The sequence below is a fragment of the Narcine bancroftii genome, chromosome 14 (assembly GCF_036971445.1).
Source record: "Narcine bancroftii isolate sNarBan1 chromosome 14, sNarBan1.hap1, whole genome shotgun sequence".
NCBI lineage: Eukaryota > Metazoa > Chordata > Chondrichthyes > Torpediniformes > Narcinidae > Narcine > Narcine bancroftii.
The window spans coordinates 26,585,874-26,609,621 of NC_091482.1; the positions used below are offsets into that span (position 1 = coordinate 26,585,874).

General features: G+C 39.6%; 1 protein-coding gene across 11 annotated transcripts in view; it reads left to right on the forward strand.

Moving 5' to 3' along the window:
- LOC138749782 (elastin-like) overlaps positions 1-23,748 on the forward strand; it is a 270,705-nt gene that overhangs the window by 31,437 nt on the left and 215,520 nt on the right. For all 11 annotated transcript variants that reach the window (XM_069911641.1, XM_069911643.1, XM_069911638.1 and 8 more), the window contains exons 3-7: positions 13,881-13,946; positions 15,288-15,329; positions 19,379-19,447; positions 20,516-20,545; positions 21,999-22,061. In XM_069911641.1, coding sequence (XP_069767742.1) covers positions 13,881-13,946; positions 15,288-15,329; positions 19,379-19,447; positions 20,516-20,545; positions 21,999-22,061 — 270 coding nt within the window. The remainder of the gene's footprint in view (positions 1-13,880; positions 13,947-15,287; positions 15,330-19,378; positions 19,448-20,515; positions 20,546-21,998; positions 22,062-23,748) is intronic.

The following is a 23,748-nucleotide window of genomic DNA, read 5'->3' on the forward strand; positions in this document are numbered from 1 at the left end:
CTTCGGAAAATACCATTGCATAGTGTTGCTTTAGCTACCCCAGCAACTTTTGTGGGGTATGTACCACTTGCAACTTGTGGCAAATATTGATGAGTGGCCGGTCCAGAAGATTCAACCTTTCAATCCAGTTGAGATCAATGAGATCGAGGTTAGGACATTTTACTAGACATGTTCCATTTTCTTCTGTGCCATTTAAACTGATGGAACAGTCAACTGAACCAAAATTTCCCCACACCCCCTGGAAGTGTTCCATGCCATGTTTTTGGTTGGAGTCGCCTCTAGCTGACCAATCAGTTTCCACGTTTTCTTTGATATTGGGTTAATATCAGACCCTCTATCAATTTGAAGCCTCACTGGGATGCCATTAATGTGCACTTTCACATATTTCCTGCATTTGGCCACCTTGAAAGTTGCTGTGATAAGTTTGCTTCACCCTCAAAAGTGAAACCTATCAGGTGCTTTCTGTCTTCCAGCTCTACAGCATACTGCTTTATGCCCCAGGTGCTTGCATTTACTGCAGCATTGACCACTGTTTGGACAGTCACAAGCATAGTGGCACTCATTGCAGTTCCAACAGGCACTGGGTGATTTGGCTGGGGTGGGGGGTGTCACACTTTTGTTTTGTCTATCAGGATCTGCCTGGACTGTCTGGACCCAGCAGCGTGAAGATGGGTATGCCACTTCCATCATTTTGCTGTCATGTTTCAGATTATTTAGCACTGGCATTCAGCTGTTAATCTGAGAGTTGTTTCTGACTCCTGCTCAATCTTTGCTAGCAAATGCATTCTGAGGTCTGCATCTTGGTACATTCCCACAACAAAGAATAGACACTTAAACTGGTCTTCAGTCAACATAGGGAGTTTAAAATGCTCGCACTATTGATTCACCATACCCGTATGTCACAAAATCCTCGGTATCCTCCTTAGTCATTTGAGGCACTGATACAGAATGTTGAGCAGTGATGTTCACTCACCAAAAATCTCTGCCAACATGTTAAGCTGAGCTCATGAAGTTTTGGCAGAATGAAGCTTGTGTAGCATTCATGTTCTCTAGTGCCTAACTTTCGCAACAACAGCCCAATTTTCCACACATCATTAAACTTGGCAAGGTCGACTGCAAATAAATCTTCATATTTTTTAAACCAAGTTTCAAATGTGCTTGACTCTGGGTCAAATGAGAACTCCATGATAGAATTCATTAAAGCATCTGCCAAATTTGAATGAACTTCAGGCTCACTTTCTACAAAGATTGGAGACCCAACAATCTGCCAGCTGGTCAATTAGTCTCACTTGTATTTCTTCAAAGTTTTTCTGCTGCTGCTTGAGGACTGCCTGCAGCTGTTCCATTGTGACTGACATCCCATCCTCATCACCAAAATATTTTAACACCCACTCCTGGTGATGGTGACTATTGATTCCATCATTCCAGTTACATTCTTGAATACAGTTCAGGATTTTTTGTTATTGAATTGAAAAATTGAAAAACCATTCTTGAATTGGCGAGGGGGGCGGGGCAGTTCTTGAGTACAGCATTAATGACTATAGAATTTGTTGAAATACCTTGGTTGAAGGGGCAGCATGGTTGGCGTAGTGGTTAGGACAACACCATTACAGTGCCAGCAATTGGAACTGGGGTTCAAATCCTGCACTATCTGTAAGGAGTTTGTACGTTCTCCCTCTATCTGCGTGGGGTTTCCTGGGGGTTGTTTCCTCCCACTGTTCAAAACATACTGGGGATGTAGGTAATTGGATATAGATTTGGCAACACAGACTCGTTGGCGAAAATGGCCTGTTACAGTGCTGTATGTCTAAATTTAAGTTGTTTTCCCTTTCACACAACATACAAAATAGGTACTAGAACAGGTGATTCAGGATTTTGGGACCTGCACACTATGCAATATGATCATGACTGATTATTAGTCTGAAAATCTCACACTAGCTCTTTCCCTATGTCTTAGGGTAAACTTATGAATGCAAAATTTATCAATATTCTTCAATATATTTAGCAACTCTGCCTCTACTGACAGTATACAGAAAGGAGATTGAGAGTTTCTGATATCTTCTTTCTTTGGCTTGGCATCGCGGATGAAGATTTATGGAGGGGTAATGTCCACGTCAGCTGCAGGCTCGTTTGTGGCTGACAAGTCCGATGCGGGACAGGCAGACACAGGGGAAAATTGGTGGGTTGGGGTTGGGTGTTGGGTTTTTCCTCCTTTGTCTTTTGTCAGTCAGGTGGGCTCTGCGGTCTTCTTCAAAAGAGGTTGCTGCCCGCCGAACTGTGAGGCGCCAAGATGCACGGTTTGAGGCGATATCAGCCCACTGGCGGTGGTCAATGTGGCAGGCACCAAGAGATTTCTTTAGGCAGTCCTTGTACCTCTTTTTTGGTGCACCTCTGTCACGGTGGCCAGTGGAGAGCTCGCCATATAACACAATCTTGGGAAGGCGATGGTCCTCCATTCTGGAGACGTGATCTACCCAGCGCAGTTGGATCTTCAGCAGCGTGGATTCGATGCTGTCAGCCTCTGCCATCGATGTTAGGGATGAAGTCGCTCCAATGAATGTTGAGGATGGAGCAGAGACAAAGCTGGTGGAAGCGTTCTAGGAGCCGTAGGTGATGCCGGTAGAGGACCCATGATTCGGAGTCGAACAGGAGTGTGGATATGACAATGGCTCTGTATACGCTAATCTTTGTGAGATTTTTCAGTTGGTTGTTTTTCCAGACTCTTTTGTGTAGTCTTCCAAAGGCGCTATTTGCCTTGGCGAGTCTGTTGTCTATCTCGTTGTCGATCCTTGCATCCGATGAAATGGTGCAGCCGAGATAGGTAAACTGGTTGACCATTTTGAGTTTTGTGTGCCCGATGGAGATGTCGGGGGGCTGGTGGTCATGGTGGGGAGCTGGGGACCTCAGTTTTCTTCAGGCTGACTTCCAGGCCAAATATTTTGGCAGTTTCCGCAAAACAGGACGTCAAGCGCTGAAGAGCTGGCTCTGAATGGGCAACTAAAGCGGCATCGTCTGCAAAGAGTAGTTCACGGATAAGTTGCTCTTGTGTCTTGGTGCGAGCTTGCAGGCGCCTCAGATCTGATATATTGTATCAAGATAACAACCTTGTCAGTCAATAAGACAAAGGAGCTGATCATAGACTTTGGGGACTGGATGGAGCCCACACCATGTCCACAATGATGGCACTGAAGTGGAGACAGATCAATTTAAGTTCTTGGGAATAAACATATCCAAGGACCTGACCTTGACCAACCACACTAACACCTTAAATAATTTAGAAGTCTGAGGAAGTGCAGCATATCCTGTTTGACCCTCAACAAATTCTACACGTGTACTATTAGTATACTAGATCAATGTACCACAGCCTGGTTTGGGAGCTGATCTGCCTCAAGATTGGAAGAAGTTGCAGAATGTAATGAATGCAACCCAGAACATGGGAATTTTTTTTTCCCTCCCTCCTCCCAGCCAGCAGAGAGAAATTTAGTGTGAAATTGCTTACCAGCAGGCTTAAAGTCCATAAGAGATAAGAGAATTATGCCATTCGGTCCATTGAGTCTTGTTTACTTCATTCTCCTGCCTTCTCTCAGTAACCTTTGACTCTTTTCCTGATGAAGAGCATATCTATCTTTGTCTTAAATATCCCTAATGACAGTTTCTACCCTGCACCCATTATTCTGAATGGAAATTTTGTAGTTCTGACAGATTTTAATTTTTGTATTTTTAAATTCAGCACTAAATGGTACAAAACCATAACTGAACATTATTTGAGATACCTTTTGCTGCAAATTTACATGAAACATTACATGTTGAAGGCAAGTGGCAACAATTTTCACATTTTACAAAGAATTCCAACTGGCCAAATTCTAATTTCACACAATATTTAAGGTCACTTACTCAGCATAACTAAAGACCATAGACTTTGACAGAATGCATGTAAAATTGGCTAAGGTTCAAAGAGAAAAGAGCAATGAGGACCATATATATATATATATATATATATATATATATATATTGCTATGTTCACAAGGATTTTGATACATAAAAGTAAAAACACAATGCTGGAAAAACTCCAGTATCCTTTATTGATCAAAGATAAAAATACATAATGATGTTTCAGGCTTGTGTCCTTCATCAAAGTATGGAAAAGTATCGGCAGGTGTCTGAATGAAAAGGTAAGGGGGGAGGTATGGTTGCAAAGGCAGGAGATTATAGAGAAAGGGGGGAGGACACAGCAGCAAACAAGGAGAGGAGGGATGACTAGGTGAATGGAGAGGGAAGGGGGTGAAGAACTGAGGGAAAGGAGGAGAAAAGAGAGCAGGTTAGCAGAAACCAGAAAAGTCTGTTAATGCAGCACCAGTGGCCAACTGTTTCAGTTCTGTGTCCTACCCATACTCTCATGTTTGTCCATGGTCTCGTACTATCCCACCAAGACCACCCATAAGTTGGAAGAACAACACCTGATTTTCTGTCTGGGTCCTCTCCGGCCAGGTGGCAATGTGTTTTTGCTTCAACCACGATGTCTGCATTCTTTCAATTTTTTATTTCTCTAATATATAGAACAATTTTGACTTGGCAATGTATTGCTGGCCCTTCATTGTCATGGGATCTAAATTCTGCAATTCTCTATTCACAGCACTATGGGACTACTTTCATTGGAAGGACTGTGGCAATTCAAGAAGAGTCGCACCATTTTCCTTGCCAACAATGCAAATATTCCCAAAATTAATTAAATACACATTTTGAAGTTCATGGAATAAGTTCAAATTTTGCAAACATTTGCCGAAGAATGTAGGGAGAAATCTTTAAGTTTCTGTGGCGAATCTTTATATAATGGAAAGGCTGGTGTCTAAAAATCTTAAGGGCAGATACTATTGTAATAGATAAATGTGCTGGAGAAACTCAGGAGGTCATGCAGAATCCTTGGGAAGTAAACATTAACCAATGTTTTGGGTCTAGAGCCTTTGTCAGGTTGAAGAAAAATACAAGTAGTCACTTGAATAAAAGAGTTGGGGGAGGAGGGAAGAAAGGAAAGGACCACAGTTGAACAAGCAAGAGGTGGGAGAGTAGAAGAGATAAAAAGGTGATGGAGAGAGGATAAAAGGGAACTTTCTGATAAACAAAGGGGTTGATGAGCTCAAGGAAAGGAGACAAAGGGATAGGGAAAGAGAGAGACATGGGAAGGGGGTTAACAGAAATTGGAGGTCAATGTTAATGCTAACTTGCTGTTGGCCTCTATCTGGCAGTACATAAGGACGTGGACAGTCGTGTAGATGTGGCAGTGGTGTACGGATTAAAATAGTTGGCCACTGAAAGGTCTTGGTTTCTGAAGCAGACAAAGCAAAGGTACTCAACAAAACTATCTCCCAGTCTCTCCAGTGTAGACCAAGCCACATTGGGAGCACCAGGGGCAATAAATGACTGCTATAAATTCACAAGTGTTGCTTCATTTGGAAGGACTTTTTGGGATCTAGAAATGCATATCCATCTCCTCCCTCACCACTATTTTGAGCTCAAAACAGTCCTTCCAAGTGAAGCAGCCACACTCTCCAACCAGACAGCATGAATGTTGGCTTCTCCAATTTCTGTTAAACACCCTCTCCCATGTCTCTCTCTATTCCTCTATCTTTTTCTAAAGCTCCTCATCTCTTCTCTTCCTTCTACCTTTTGCCTATCCCTATTACTTCTCAGCTTTTTTTCCTCTTCTCCCTTCCCACTTGTATCCGTCTCTTAACTGTTAGGCTATGCTCCTCCCCCAACAATATTATTCAGGCGTCTGCTGGGTTTTTTTTTCTCTTGTACCTGACAAAGGGCCTCAGGCCTGAAACATTGGTTATCTTTTATTTCCTATGTATACTGAGTGATTCTGAGCTTCTCCAGTATGTTTGTGTCTTGTACTCATCCCCAGCATCTGCAAATTTTCTTGTTAACATTATTGTAATGGACTGGTTTTAATCTTGCTCATGAAAATCTTGCTCATGAAAATCTGGTTTTAATCTTGCTCATGAAAACTCCTTCACTGCAGATGCTTCACATATGATAAGGTCTTCAATTTAAACCTCTTGTAGCTTCTCAGGAATGAACAAAGGCAATAAGTATATAGTTTGAAGGGTACCAGCATTTGATTGTTGTGAAGAAGATCTGAGTGAAGTTTTGAAAAGTATGTTTGACCCCCTCATGTAAGGTTTTCAATTTTTTTGTTTGGCTTTGTGCTCTGAATTTCATATCTGGTTTTGATTGCTGCTGTGTTCCCTCCACCCCCCCCCCCCCCACCCACCCCACTGCTGCTTGCAGACAGATATGGAGGATTTAATTAAGTCCCCATGTGTAAAGGATATTTTTTTCATTTCCAGTTATGACAGAAAATAGGTTGCCCACTCTCCTCCATCCAGATTGGGAAAAATTTTAAATAACTTCAACTAATACTCCCAATTCTTCTTGTAGCAAGCTTACCACTTAACTGGTTTAGAAGCTGCGAGCTGTGTAAGCATATACCTAATAGATTCATTTTGTGTATCTAAGCACAATCTGCTGGAGGAACTCTTGATATGCCGAGTTCCTTCAGCAGATTGTATTTAGCATTAGATTATAGCATCTGCAGTCTCCTGTGCCACCATTTTATACATTTTTTGTTGCAATTGATATGAATGTCAGATCAAATGCCCTCACTACTTAACTACGAGCTCAATTATGTATGATGGGGTAGTTATAGAATTTGGATATTGGATTACTGTAGCCTGCAACTATCCAGTAGTACTTTCTACAGGGCAAATTTGGATGCTACACTGTGTTCACAATTAATATACTCTGATCTCTCTGTGCCATCAAATAGGGATCTGGAATTTCCCTGTTAATAGATGTATCACCTTTTTGAAGGAAGTTTTGAAAATGTCTTAAAATTATTTTCTCTGTCCTTGTAATATCTTTCAATTTTTTTTTGGGGGGGAGCGGTTCTTAGACTTGCACAGTGAGCAATCTTCACACAATCTTACAACAGGCTTTCTTTAAGATTTTTTTGAAATTTGTAATAATACAAAAATTAAACAATAAAATTATAGATATATTGAAATTACAAGATAAAGGAAAAAAAAACACCCTGTTAATTCAAAACACATTATTATACAAGATTGGGGAAAAAACTAACATGTGGGTATCAAATGATGACAGCCTGGAAATAAACAGCACAGCACTGAAGCTTGTAACAACCCTAAAATTTAAATTGTGGTAATAGTCCATAAAAGGGCCCTATGTCTTTAGGAAATTAGTATTTGAACCTTTAATGGTAGTGGAGTGTTATCCTTCCATTTAGCTTCCAGGTAAGCTTGCAATCAAAATTGCATGTCTGGCTATCAATGAAGTAAAAGATAAAATTCAGTTTGGAGTTTGTTAGTGAAACATCATCTTGAAATGATCTGAAAAGAGCAATTAAAGGGCAAAGTTCCAATTTAACAATGTTTGAAAAATATCTTTCCAAATTTATTCCAAACTAGGGCACGTCCAAAACATGTGAATCAAAGAAGCCTCATCAATTATACATTTTTCAGAGGATTTATATCAAAGTAAATATGAGATCATTTAACTTTAGACATGTGTATTCTATGGGCCATTTGTAAATTGCAATAAGCAATATTATGCACAAAGGGAAGTAGTATTAATCAAATTACAAATGGAATACCAAGCATCATCAGAGAATGAAAGATTCAAATCCTGTTCCTAGTCTCTCTTGATCTTAACTAATGAGGCCATTCTTAAATCAAGTAAATTGTTAACTTTATGAGAAGGTTGTAAATCAAAAAGTAAATCAGGAATACTTGCCTTGGGAATTTGCACAAAGTCAAGGATCTGAAATTGAACAAAATGTCTATCTTATAAATATTTTTTTAAAATGTGTTTGGTAAGTTTAAATTTTACTGCCATTTGTTCAAAAGAAGCAAAATTATTTTGAATAAAAAGGTCTTTGGCACAGATTGGGCATTAAATGTTTCAATCATTTAAAAAACTGTATCCTGCAATGAAGGAAGAAAAAGGGACGAGCAAGGGAAAAATTCTAAAATCCAAAAAAAACTATTTAAATTGTTCCCTTATCTCAAACTGTTTAAATGTTGGATTTACAGTTGATTTATATGAAAAGGATGCTAAAATTACCAACAAAGTATTCCTTGCCCTTTATGGGTAGAAATGGAATTAATTTAAAAAAAAATCAACCAAATTATCAAAATGTAACAAAAGAATTAAATTACAAATAATGACTTCCCAACAATATAATCTAAACTTGGGAAATGACAGTCTGCCATTCCTTTTAGCTTTTTGAAGGTGATCTCTATGGTTTTCCCATGCCATATGTAGAAAGGTATGTGAGTTGAGTGGAAAAAAAAATATTTAGGGATGAAAATGGCACAAATGGAAAGAGGTACAAAAATTTAGGTAAAATGTTCATTTTAATAAGAGTTAATGTGGCCAATCATTGAAAGGTGATGAAGCCCATCATATTGATAATAATTTAACCTGATTAAATAGGGTGGAAATTTTTTCCTTAAAGGTGTTTATAGTTCTTAGTAATTGTAATGCCAAGATAATTATATTGATTCTGCACAATCTTAAAGGGAAAATTAGAATAACGTGGCATAAAGCAATTTAAAAGAAAAAGTTCACATTTAGACAGAAGAATCGGTTTTTTGGGTACAATACGAGAAACTAAAGCCAGTGTGCTTGATAGAGAAACCTCTGGATTAGAAACAAAAAGCAAAAGATAATCTGCATATAAGGAAACCTTGTGTTCATTACCATTCCCAAGGATCCTAATAAAATCTCTACTTTCATGAAGAACATTTGCTAAAGGTTCCAATACTAAGTCAAAAAGAAATGGACTTGAAGGATAACCCTGACGAGTATACCACTGAGGATTTAAAACTGATCTACAAAGGTCAAGATTTTTAAGAATTGAGGCAGTGGGACATATTTATAATTTAATCTAGTTAATAAAATATGGCCCAAAACTAAGTTTTTCCAAAGTACCTTCTCAAGGATGGCCAGTCGCCTTGGAGTTATGAGATGAGTTGGCCTTGTCAGCAACACCAAGGACTCCAGTGAAAAGATGAAAGTCAGCAGATATGAGGTTGAAGTAAAAACACAATGCTGAAGAAACTCAGCAGGTCAAACAATATACTTTATATAGCAAAGATATATAACCAATGATTTGGGCTTGAGCCCTTCAAGGCTGCCCAAACAAAATGGTGGGGGGGGGCAGGGGGAAAGAGCAAGGTCCCAGAGGTAATAGATAGACAACGGAGGGAGGGCACACCGGCAAACAAGGGGATGAGGGATGGCTCTGTGAACGGAGAGCTGGAGGAAAGAAGGGAAAGGGAAGAGAGGGAGAACAGAGCAGGCTAGCATAAACCAGAGAAGTTGATGTTAATGGCATCCAGTTGGAGTGCCCAGATGGAAAATCAAGTGTTGTTCCTCCAATTTATGGTTAGTCTTGGTGGGATAGTACAAAGTCATGGACAGATATGAGGAACATGGGAGCAATCCAGTGAATTGATTTTGTTTCTTCTTCCTGGGATATGGATTCTAAGCACTGGCCATTGCAGTTGTCCCTGCTCCATTCTGTGTTTCACGGCCGTTGGCATGAAGGGAGATACCACTATCTTCTTCCCTGTCATGGCTCACTGGTCCTAAGCAGTGGCAGATTAACCATTAGGCTGAGGAGGCTGAATCCGAGAGGCCTGGAAAGTAAGGGAACCTGTCACAACCACTGATACACCAGTGTAATCAGTTGTCAATATGAGCGTGCATTAGTCCTGGGTCCACACATCACTCAAGGCTTGAAATGCCAAACCAGACTCTGGAAACCTGGAGTGCTGGGTCTTTTGAAAAGTGACTGGAGGAAACCTCACTGAGCGGCCAGTTTCATTGCTGCCAGAAATACCAAGAATGCACCTCATCTCCACTGAAGGAGCTGAGGCGAAATGCAATGGAGGAAACATATCACCACTGGTCCCAAATAAGCTTCTGCTTTGAATGGGCCAACATGGGCAGCACTGACACCCCAACCCTTCTCCTCCCCACAAAGGAAACCCAAGGTGATGTGACATTTGCAACCCGCAATCGTGTAAATGAGCAGTCGGCGTAAATTCCCAGAAGGGACCGACTCAACCCCCAGGAGAACGGCCTGAATGGCGATGCTCAAGACCAAATAAGCCAATTACGTGGTTCGCGGATGGCAGGAGAACCAGAAAATGCCGCTAATCTTTCATCAAACGCTCCCAGCATTTGGTTACCTGTCACAAGATGCTGGTCCCGCAAGCAATGGCGGCGCCCGATTCATCCTCATAAGCTTGGGCGACGGGGCTGCCAACTGTCGCTCACGGCAACCAGTGGGTGTGTCCGTGCGCCGACGGCAACCTCGCGAGGACCAATTGCCCTGCGTGTGCGTGTGTGTCCGTGTGCTGATGGCGACCTCGCGAGGACCAACTGCCCCGCACGAGCATGCGTGTCTGCGCGCTGACGGCGACCTTGCGAGGACCAACTGCCCCGCGCAAGCATGCATGTCCGCGCGCCAACGGCAACCTCGCGGGGACCAACCACCCCGCGCACCGAAGGCGACCTCGCGACGCCGCTCGCCTCATGCACCAGCCTGCGAAAACGGCCACTCGTTAGCTGGCCCGTCACCCAGACACTCGCCTCGCCGTTTCCATTTGTTGTCAACGTGGCTCGAGATGGTGGAAAGCCTGCTTCGTGTGGAGAAATTGGGCCCAAGCATATCCGGGCTCAATAATGGAGTGATATACTTTGATTGAAAATGGTAACAAGTTTATAGTCGTTGACGATATCCATGCGCACCGAAATTCTTACTTGTTCCAGAAGTTATGATAGGAATATCTTTTCTTTGGCTTGGCTTCGCGGACGAAGATTAATGGAGGGGTAATGTCCATGTCAGCTGCAGGCTCGTTTGTGGCTGACAAGTCCGATGCGGGACAGGCAGACACGGTTGCAAGGGAAAATTGGTTGGTTGGGGTTGGATGTTGGGTTTTTCCTCCTTTGTCTTTTGTCAGTGAGGTGGACTCTGCGGTCTTCTTCAAAGGAGGTTGCTGCCAGCCGAACTGTGAGGTGCCAAGATGCACGGTTTGAGGTGAGATCAGCCCACTGGCGGTGGTCAATGGGGCAGGCACCAAGAGATTTCTTTAGGCAGTCCTTGTACCTCTTCTTTGGTGCACCTCTGTCTCGGTGGCCAGTGGAGAGCTCGCCAAATAACACGATCTTGGGAAGGCGATGGTCCTCCATTCTGGAGACGTGACCTACCCAGCGCAGTTGGATCTTCAGCAGCGTGGATTCGATGCTGATGACCTCTGCCATCTCGAGTACTTCGATGTTGGTGATGAAGTCGCTCCAATGAATGTTGACATCCTGTTTTGCGGAAACTTCCAAAATGTTTGGCCTGGAAGTCAGCTTGAAGAAAACTGAGGTCCTCCATAAGCCAGCTCCCCACCATGACTACCAGGCCTCCCCACCATGCCTACCAGGCCCCCCCCCCCCACATCTCCATCGGGTACACTGAACTCAAAACGGTCAACCAGTTTACCTATCTCGGCTGCACCATTTCATCGGATGCAAGGATCGACAACGAGATAGACACAGACTCGTCAAGGCAAATAGCACCTTTGGGAGACTACACAAAAGAGTCTGGAAAAACAACCAACTGAAAAACCTCACAAAGATTAGAGTATACAGAGCCGTTGTCATACCCACACTCCTGTTCGGCTCCGAATCATGGGTCCTCTACCGGCATCACCGGCTCCTAGAACGCTTCCACCAGCGTTGTCTCCGCGCTGATAGGAATATATGGATGGAGCTAACAGCAAGGAGAGGATGCAGCATGAAATGTATCAGGACTGAAGAAAACACGACTGTAAAGCGCTATAAGAAGGCATGCATACCCGAATCCTGCAGCTAAGCCCTTTAGCTAGTTCCACATTGCTAAATAGAGCAGGATTGGTATATTAACACAAAGTCCAGTATTAAAATTTGAATGCATATTTTCAGTTTTGTTCAGGGGGATTCAAAATACTGGTTCTTCAATGTGCCCAAGGCAATCCTGACTGACCTATGGTGGACACACATCTCCACACTTGTCAGGAAGGTACAACAGCAACTGCCCTTAAGAAGACTGAGGTGGAAAAGGCTACCAGCACCATCCTGTCATGAGCTCTATCGTGAGCATCCTGGCCAGTTTGCATCACAGTGTGGTATGGTTGCAGTAGAGCCTTGCACCAGACATCAATCCACAGGACTATAAGAGAGGATTAGTGGGGTCTCACTCCTCCCCATCGACATGATCTTACAGAATCGTTTTCGGAAAAGGGCTCTCAAAAACATTGAGGAACCCTACCACCCTACACACAGCATCTTCCACCTACTCCTATCAGGAAAGAGAGACAGAAATATCAGAACCAGGCTGAGAAACAGCTTCTTCCCATGGGCAGTGAGACTGCTGAATGACAGATGAACCGCTCATCCAAACTCTCCAAGACTTCACCATTTATTTAACAATATTTATTTATTTTTACATATGTGTATATGTATTGCATATGTGTTATTTTTCTGCATGTGTGTTTGTATGTTTTTGCACTGTGGACTGGACAACACTTGTTGATAATAAACTTGAACTTGGACTACACGCTTTGAGGCCCATGATTAATGCAGAGACTGGAGTGCATCCTGGACAGAAAGGACTGCATTTTAATTTAAAATATTAATTGTATTTTTTGACAGAAGAAAACAAGGAAAGGGCAGTAGTGCAATGGAACATCGCCCTACCATCCAGTCTTTGGACCAAGCTGCATATAATTTTAATTTGAAAGCATGTTGTTGTATCTTCATATTTGATGTTAGTCATGGATCAAAGTGAAAATATTATTGGCAAGCCTAGGATTTATTTATTGCCCACCCCTAAATCCTCTTGAGAAGTGCCCTGTGAGGATGGAGTGGAGGAGGAGGAGTGCAAGAAGCTGAAGTTGTGCTGAGCTTGCAACTGACGTGCGGCAATGTGGCTGGAAGGCAAAGTTGAAAGTTCAGATTTATTGTCAGAGTGCAAACGTGACATCACATACAACCCTGACATTCTTTTTCCTGCCGGCCAGGCAGAATTTCTACATATTGGTCGTGCAAACTAAAAGGAAAGAAAAATGTAAATGAAGAAAGAAATGTAAACAAATTGGGCACGACAGAAAAAATATCTAAATATTCAAAAATAAGATGGAAACTAAGAGCCCTGAAATGAGTGTCTAATTGAAATTTTTTTTGGAGTCTGATGGTGGAGGGGTAGCAACTGTTCCCGGACCTGGTGGTGCGAGTCTTGTGCGACCTCTACCTCTTGCCCAGTGACAGCAGCGAGAACAGACCATGAACTGGGTGGCGCGGATCCTCGATGAATACTGCTCTCCGACGGCAGTGTTCCCTGTAGATGTTGTCGATGATGAATTTAACATTTTTTGCCTTGTTTCTTTTCCTCTCAAATTTCTATCCTTTAACCATATACAAAGTGTACTCTGTATCCCATTGACAACAGTCACCATCATTTAACTTCCTCCTTCCTCATCACTTGAATACTCCTGCTCACTCTCTCACTCTGCATTCACCTGCAATGTTGTAAAATCAAATTTTACTGTCTGCTAAATGCAGCGTTATCCTTTCATATTTTATTTCACATTTTCACCCTCGTTTCTTATGCAAATAGTTTAAAGGAATATTTTAATCTGTTTTCTAAGCATCACTGCAGGATTTATAATCCATACGTTGTATCAACATATGTCAGTAATATTTTCTCTATGCAGTTGGTACTTTCTACCAAAGCCGATTATCCTTCATACTCTGTTTTATTTCAGGAGTACCTGGCCAAATTCCAGGGGCAGCATATCCCTACAAGTCTGTTCCTGGAGCTGGAATTCTAGGTAAGAGTTTTCTGTGTTACAGTATTTGGAAGGCTTATTCTTCCTCTCTTAATTGTATTCTGAATTGATTTTATTGCAGAATTCAAGACAGATTTTGCAGTGTGATTGCTGGCGAATCCCAGCAGGAGAACTCCGGCAGAATGCACTGACAAATTCATTATTTGGAATCTTATACAAATTAGAGATTTCCACATTCAGGTTTACATCCTTTGAATTCACAACAATACAAGAATTTGTGTGGGCAAATCCCAAGTGTTTGCTATAGAAAAGCAAGCAGTTATTGCTCAGACGCAGCCCATTACTTAGCCTCATTGTAGTTGATGTTCGTTATGCCATTATTGGAATTTTATTTTCTTTGATCTAAAGACTTCGTGGCAAAACTGGTTAGCAATAATTCTGTCACCCACCATTGTCCATATTAAATGAATAGCAGCCTTGAGGGTGGCTCAGTGGCCTGTCACTTTCACAGGACCTTCATAATGAAAGTATCAATTCATTTGTCCTTCCAAAGTACTGTGTTACAGTATTGGAACAAGTGTGAAAATAGTAAATGCCATTTTGTTTTAATTTCTTTCTTACCTTAAATAGGCATCAGAGGTCTGCTATAAAAACACATCAAAATGCTGGAGGAAATCAGCCAGCCTTATCAGAAATCTGCTGCATATTCAATGTTTTCCAATATAATTGAGTTCATATTAAGTTGAGGTCTGAGAATATAAAAGCATCTGGGTTTTTACTAAGGAACACTGCGGCTTTCAACTGGTGCTCAAAGCCTGACCTGATTACTCATTTCCATACTTCTTCAAAAACAAGTTATTAAAATCGCTATATTACTAAATCTTAGTTTTTAACAGATATTAATCCAGCTCCTGTTTAAAATTGTTACTTCATCCACATAACAGTCACTTCCCATTATGCTTAAGATCTGTAAGTTGGGTGGTGGAAATGCGGCGAAAGTGGGGTTGGACTGCGAGTGGGAGGATCTTTGAGTCCTTTGAATTTCTTTCTTCTTACTGCCTTTTACAGATTTCATTGCATTCATTTAAAGTCATAACAACAAGCAAGCTGAGTTACTTAAGTTTTCTTCATAATTTTGCAAGATAAATAGAAAGAGGGTTTTGAAGTGGTTAGAGCATTGTGGAACTCCGAGCCTTATTTTGATTTATTCCTCACATTTCTATCAACACTTGGGTTCAATTATTTTTGTTAAGAGTGTTGTATAAAAGATATACCAGAGAGTGTAAAATAAATTTAACCTGCTGCATAATATTCTGAGAGTTTGTTTTGTTGAAAATACAAAAGAACTTCATTTTTAAGAAGTTTGTTTTCATCATTATCTAGGTGCTGGTGTCCCAGGTGCTGTTGTCCCAGGTGTATACCCAGGTTTGTGCATATACTACCTTGACATGTGCATATCATTTTAATCATGATTACTATTCCTGTGGTTTATTCATAATGGTAGTAAAAGCACCAAAATGCTGGAGGAACTCAGCTAGTCTATTCAGCATCTTGTGAAGATATATTGCCGACATTTCATGCTAGGGCCCTTCTAGGAAAAATCAGAAACGGCAGGAGCAGGATATATCAAAAAGTCTCAGAATTCAAACAATGGGAGCAGAATCCAGACCAACAAAAGTGTTATTTGGATGTGATAGTGGAGGAGGTAAAATTTATCATGTTTGTGTGAAAGGAGACAGAGAATGGAGAAGCCAGAGAAGTCGATATTAATGCCATCTGGTTGGAGGGTGCCCAGACGGAAGATGATGTGTTGTTCCTCCAATTTACGGTGGTCTCAGTCTGGCAGTGCACGAGTCCACGGACTGACTGTTCCTCTCTATTCATAACGGTAATCCTGGGTGATCAAATAATCTTGAAAGTAATCCCTTATCTTTTTATTGAAATACAGAAATAAGGTTGCAGGGTTGACAATGCTTTGAATACTTTTTCGGGAGCAGAATTCACTTTTAAAGAGCTTTTATTGATTTTATTCACTATTTTCTGAAAAAGAAACATATTTAATCCATTCTGCTACTAATATTTAGCTCCCAAAATAGAGCTAATTGAAAAATTTTGTATCAGTTTAATTTCTAAATTTACCCAATGGGGATTTAGAGATAATTCTGAATAATTCAACCAATACCTTAAGTAACTAATATTAATTGCCCAATAATAAATTCTAAAGTTGGGTAATGCCAACCCTCCCTCTAATTTAGATTTCTGTAAATATTTTTTCCCCAATCTAGGATTCTTGTTTTGCCAGATATACGAGGACAATTTAGAATCGACCTTATCAAAAAAAGATTTAGGAACAAAAATAGGTATAGCTTGGAATATATATAAAAATTTAGGTAAGATCATCATCTTAATAGCATTAATTCGGCCTATCATGGATAGGGATAATGGTGACCAATTGGTAAGTAAACTGCCGATCAGGTCCAATAGAGGGAAAAAATTAGTCCTAAACAAATCTTTATGTTTTTTAGTAATCTTAATCCCTAAATATATAAAATGGTCTCTAGCTATTTTAAAAGGTAAACTATCATAAATAGGAACCCATCCATTAAAAGGGAATAATTCACTTTTATTTAAGTTCAGTTTATATCCCGAAAAATTACTAAATTGGGCTAATAAAGATAAAACTGCAGGAATAGAATTTTCAGGATTGGAAATATATAACAATAAATCATCTGCATATAGTGATACTTTATGAATATCCCTGCAACGAATAATACCAGTAATATTGGGTGCTTCTCTGATAGCAATTGCCAAAGGTTCTAAAGCTAAGTTAAATAATAAAGGGCTAAGGGGGCACCCTTGCCTGGTGCCCCGAAATAATCGAAAATATGGCGATCTTTGGGTATTAGTAAAAACCGAGGCAACTGGGGAATTATAAAGAAGTTTAATCCAAGATATAAATATCGGACTAAAATTAAATTTTTCAAGAACTGTAAATAAATAAGGCCATTCTACTCTATCGAAGGCCTTCTCAGCATCTAGTGAAATAACACATTCTGAAGACTTATGTGAAGGAGTGTAAATAATATTCATCAATCTTCTAATATTAAAGGAGGAATAACGATTTTTAATGAATCCAGTCTGGTCTTCAGAGATAATATATGGTAATATCTTCTCTAGCCTTGTCGCTAGAATTTTAGAGAAGATCTTAGAATCAACATTCAACTAAGAAATAGGTCTATAAGAAGAACATTCGGTCGGGTCTTTTTTTTTCAAGATTAGAGAAATCATAGCTCTGTAAAATGATTGTGGTAGTTTACCCAATGTGATAGATTCATCAAACATCTTAATCAGCCAGGGAGAGAGAGTAGAAGAAAAAGCTTTATAAAATTCCACAGAATATCCATCGGGACCTGGTGCTTTCCCCGAGTTCAGTGAGAAAATAGTATTATTGATCTCCGAATCTGTAATGGGTTTACTTAATTCTAAGTTATCTTGAGGTAATACTTTTGGGAGTTTCAAATGTTCTAAAAAATTAAACATATTACTAAGGTCTTGAGGGGATTCTGTACTATATAAGGATGTATAAAAATTTTGGAAAGATTGATTTATCTCTTCCTGGTTAACAGTCAGTTCTCCATTCTGTTTGCGAATCTCCATAATTTGGCGTCTAGCTGAAATATTCTTCAGATGATTAGCCAACAGTTTACCCGATTTTTCACTATGCACATAAAAATCAGATTTAGATCTAATTAACTGGTATTCAATCGAAGATGTAAGTAACAAATTATATTCCATCTGCAGTTCAATTCTTTGTTTGTAAAGTTCTTCAGTAGGATCAGTCACATATTTCTTATCAATGTCTTTAATCTTCTCAACCGATAGATGAATCTTGTTTTTGATGCATTTCTTCAAAGCAACTGAGTAAGGAATAATTTGACCACGAATATAAGCCTTGAATGTATCCCACAATATTCCATAAGAAATTTCCGTAGTGTAATTTGTTGAAAAGAAAAAGTTAATTTGTTCTTTCATAAATTTAACAAAGTCTAAATCTTGCAATAATGTAACATCAAAACGCCAGTGCTTAATAGTAGAAACAGAGTCTTTGAATTTAAGAGAGAGTTGTAATGGAGAGTGATCCGAAATGGCTATAATGTCATACTTACAAGCAGTTACAAGTGGAATAAAACGTGAATCAATAAAAAAGTGATCAATTCTCGAGTATGAATGGTATACATGAGAAAAAAAGGAAAACTCTTTATCTGTCGGGTGAAGAAATCTCCAAATATCAACAGCTCCAGAGTTAGTAAGGAAAGAGTTAATATATGTAGCCGATTTATTCGGTAGGAGCTGTGAAGGTTTCGACCTATCTAGCAGGGGATTCAGACAACAGTTAGAATCCCCACCCATTATTAAATGATATTCATTTAGATTGGGTAAAATAGTAAACAAAGATCTAAAAAACTCAGGGTGATCTACATTCGGGGCATAAACATTAACCATGACGACCTTAATATTAAATAATAACCCAGTAACCAATAAGAATCTGCCGTTAGGGTCTACAGTGATGTCATGTTGAACAAATGTAATAGAGGGATCAATAAAAATAGACACACCTCGAGTCTTAGAGCATGAGTTGGCATGAAATTGTGGGCCTTTCCAAGATTTAAAAAAACGCAGATTATCCTCCTTCCTCACATGAGTCTCCTGTAAAAAAAATAATCTGTGCTTTCAGTCTCTGGAATACTTTAAAGACCTTCCTCCTTTTAAACATGTTGTTTAGACCATTAGCATTCCAAGAGACAAAATTAATGTTTTGATCCATTACTTAGGTCAACCCTCCAGTATATAAAGGGTTAACCAAAGCAGGGACCCATGCGCCCAGAAGAAGTATTAAGATATAAGGAAGGACCGGAAATGACGACGTGTCAGCCATATCTGTAGTTCTAAAAGAAAAATCAAGAAAAAACGAAAGAAAATTAAACATAAAAACCCCTGAAAGAAAAACAAAACCCACCCCCCACCCACAAAGCCCCCCATCTGACCAGAGAGTGATCAGAGAAAAAAGAAGAGATAATACTAAACCTACCCCCATGTCTTCAGACGGCAGCTCCTAATATTAAGATAAGATCCACCACCTAAACTTATAAAAAGGATAACTCAAGCTAAAATCAAATGCTAAATATTGAAAGAAAAATATTTAAAAAGAAATAAAAGAAAAATCATAATTGTGTAGTACCTGCTGATAAAACAAAGTCATAAAGAGTTAAATCATTTTAAAATTACTTTATGAAGAAAGACAAAGAGAAAATGGCGAATGTAAAAAAAAAACCATGAAAAGTTTTAAACTGTCATTTAATCAAGCTGCATGTGCTAGCCAACTGATTATATAGGCCAAAGTGTTTCTATTTTTGAAATTATTTTTTTAAAAATGGGAGCACCATTCTATTAAATATTTTGTGTTGTACTCCTAGGTGCAAGAAGTCATGGCCTTGGAGTACTTCCTGGAGTGCCAACTGGAACTGGTTTGAAACCTAAACCAAGTAATTTTGTTTCAATTTATGTTGATATTTATTCATTTTTAGTGGTTAGGAATCATAACATTTCTTTGGAATTGTTTTGCCCAATAATGCACTTATGCAACACCTACAATAAGTCAGGAATCAACCTGACACAAGAATGTAGCAGAATTAGACATGAAGAAAAACCCCTTCCTCAAATATCACACTTTTTTCTGCTTTAGTATCTTGGCTGCACTGTACAAATTTGAGTGCTAAAACTACTTAAAGCTATTTAAAATGGAAAACACTTTACATTTGCGTAGTTTTCCCAGTCCTTGATGAAAAATAGTGAAAAATCTCACAGAAATTGTGTCTGGGTATTTACATAATTTCTTCAGGCCTTCAGCAGGAGAAATGGAAAACCTAATGGTAGGTAGTTCTACATTAGCATTCAATCACCTCTCATCTCCAGCTCACAATAATGCATTATTATCCTTACCTATTACTTTCTAATGATTTATGTCGATACTACGATTCATTTCCTTGCAAAACAAAATGTCTTAAATTGCAGAAACTGAAAAAAATCAAGCATCTTTACTTTTCACAGCACTTTAAAGCTTTGATAAGGGTGGCGTAGCGGTTAGCTCAATGCTATTACAGTGCCAGTGACCTTGGTTCAAATCCAACACTGTAAGGAGTTTATATGTTCTCCCCATGTCTGTGTGGGTTTCCTCCAGATGCTCTGGTTTCCTCCCACCTTCAAAACGTAGAGGGATTGTAGGTTAATTGGGGTATTTGGGCGGAATGGGCCTATTATTGTGTTGTATGTCTTAAGATAATCCAAAATATAAAATTTAATTATTCATCCTTAATTCCCTAGGGTGTCTAAAATACAATATACAATTCTACACCACAAGGCATATACTAGGAATCAATGGCCTCTATCATAATTTTGATGTAATTTTTTAACTATATTCAATTGTGAATGATAGATAAACATTGCATTTTGCAAATTTATTGGATGACTTTTACACTAAACAAATTAGCATCTTATATTTATATTAATTCTTCATTTTATTTTACAATTTGTCACTTTTCTTATTTTTCTAGGTGCTGGTGGTCAATATGGATACCCAACAGGTAAAGACTGATATTGGTATCCAATATTGGATTCCAATATTAACACCTACAAATTATTTGATGACTTTCAATCAAATTCTGAACAGAAGGCTAGTGAACAAGAGCAATGAGATTAGGGGTAATGTTCTGGCATGGATTTAAAACAAGAGCAATGAGATTAGGGGTAATGTTCTGGCATGGATTTAAAATTGATGATTGGACATAAAGAAAACAATATGAATAAGAAACAGATTCTTTTTAATTTAGTGGGCTAAGACAAGTGAGTTTTCACAAGGATTGGGGTATGGAACCTATCTATTCACAATCTAGATCCATAATTTAGATGATAGGATATTTTCAAATGTGTTAAAAAAATACTGAAGTGGAATTGTGAAGATGGTCTTGGATGCAAAAAACAGTTAGAGGACATTGGCAAGCTGAGTGCGGACATAGCAGATGAAATATGATGTAGACAAATGTGAGGTCACCTACTTTGTTGTGCATATCAGATAAGTGAATTATTTATTATCTGATGAGAGATAATGAAGTGTTGATATTCAAAGCGACACTGGTGTAACTTTTCTTTGATAATAAATTCCTCAGAGACTGGAAATAGCCTCCATGGAATGCAAAGAATTATAGGGGATCCCTGGGTTACTTAAAGAATCTGACTTTATGTAAATCCTCCCATACATTTTTTTTAGGAAGTCAAGCAAGTGTTATTATTAATAATAATAAAGTATCATTGCATTCATTAATGACTAGATAGAAATATATTTCAATAGCTTAATTTTGTGTAGTGTTATGGTGATAATTCAATAACATGAAGGAATTATTGCCTGTCCTGCATCGGACTTGTCAGCCACCAACGAGCCTGCAGCTGACGTGGACATTTACCCCCTCCATAAATCTTCGTCCGCGAAGCCAAGCCAAAAAAGATATACAGTGATACAACATGGGTTACAAGAGAAAGCAGTCATTTCTGATTTGCAGACACATTAATTTACACACATGTTCTCAGGTACATTTACATAATCCAGAGACTGATTGTATTTGGAATTTACATCACATAAAAAGTTAATTTCACACAACATACCCCTTCCCTATTCTAATCAATCTGTGCTAATCCACATATGCTAATACTTTCTCTTTTTGTGTATTTATTTAGCTGTCCTTTAGTGCATCAATTCTTTCACGAATTAGCATATTCTACATGTAGAATTTCACATTCTACATGATCCTTAGCCTGGGTTTAGAAAATTCTTCTGAATTCCTTATTTGTTTTAATAGTTTGTATCACTGGTTTTTGATTCCAGATAAGGGCAAAAGTTTCCTTCACATCTTGTCTTATTGAGTCCTTTTTATGAAACTAGATTTATTTTCAAAATCTTTCTGTTTTTCAGTTGAAACATTGAAACCTTCCCTGCTCATCCATATAATTCAGTATGTGATATTTTTCTCTCTTTTCTGGCAGGTTATGGTAGCTTTGGAGTTGGAGTACCCGTTGGCTATCCAGTTCTTTCACCTAAATTACCAGGTATGTACTGTGCATGTTTTTGTATATACATATATATTACTATTAATAGAATGGACAATATAGAACATCATAATGTGGAAAGGTACAGACACAGTGGATATGAAGAAAGTGGGAAAGTAAAATATGTTTACTTTAACATATGTTTAGATATCAAATATGAATAGGAAGTTGTGGCAGATAAATGCGTGGCTGAAGAGTTGGTGCAGGGGGCAGTGGTTCAGATTTGTTGATCATTGGAATCTCTTCTGGGGAAGATCTAACCTGTACAAAATGGATGGGCTGCACCTGGACTGGAAATAGACTAATGGACAGGTTTGCTAGAACTATTGGGGAGGGTTTAAATTAGTTTGGCAGGGGGTGGGGGGTGGGGGTTGAAACAAGAATGTGAGTAGCAAATAGGCCAGAAGGTCAAAAGCATGATGCTATGTGTTTTGAGTCTGTGAGGAAGAACAGGCAGGGGACAAAACACAATTGTAGTCAGTCAGAGGGATTGAAATGTGTCTAGGAGTATTATGAATAAAGGGGATAAACTTAGAGCTTGGAACAGTATGTGGAAATATGATGTTGTGGCCGTTTCAGAGACTTGGCTGGAGGAAGGGCAGATTGGCTGATACAGGTACCAGGGTTTAGTTGTTTTAAAAGGAATAGTATGGGAAGTAAGGGGGGGGGAGGTGGAGGGAGTAGCATTACTGGTGAGGGATAGTAGTACAGTTACAGAAAGGAAGAATGGAGCAGAGGGATGGTCTACTGAGACGGTGTGGGTGGAGGTCAGAAATAGCAAGGGAGCAATCACTGCACTAGGAGTAATTTATAGGTCCCCAAATAGCCCTCGGGGTGCCGAGGAATAGATAAGCAGGCATATTTTGGAATGATGCAGGAAATACAGGGTTGTAGTTATGGGTGATTTCAACTTCCCTAATATTGACTGGCACTTCCTGACTGCAAGGGGGATAGATAGGGCTGAATTTGACAGGTGTGTTCAAGAACGATTCCTGGAGGAGTCACGTGATGGAGTAGTGGCCGGTCGGGGAACTCCAGCCCTCTCCAGAAAAGTAAAAAAAAGATAGAGAAAAACCAAAGGCACAAACATAAAAACCAAAACAAAGTCAAAGTAAAAGTGTGGAGAAAATGGCAGCGAAGAAAAGAAGAAGGAAAGACATCGGAAGAAGAAGGTGAAGGCCTTACCTGTCCAAGGAGGCCCGCCGTGGAGAGAGAAGCCCGCTCCCTGAGGTCAGTCGAAGCCCCGAACTCGGGACTACAAAAATGGCTCACGGAGCCAAACAAAAGTGCGCAACCGCGCATGCGCGAGGATTCGCTCATGCGCGATGCGCAAGACAAAAATAACACTGACGGGAGGGGGGACCGGCTGAGGAGTCGATCTCCACAGCTGAAACAGACAACTACAACACAACAGCAAGAGGAAAACATAGAAAATAACGAGAGCCAGAAAGAAGAGAGTAAAAATAAGAAATCAAAGAAACCATAGATGACCAACCCAGAGGAAGAAGACCAACATCAAGACACTTCTAATAAAAATAAGAAGACCAAAAATACCCAACAAAATAAAACAAACAACCCAACAGGAAAACCAGAAGAGACAGAGGTAAAGGACACAGATCCTGGAATGGACTCAGAAGAAGAGGAGGAAGAACACAGAGAAATGGATGATGAAGGGAAGGGCAAGTAC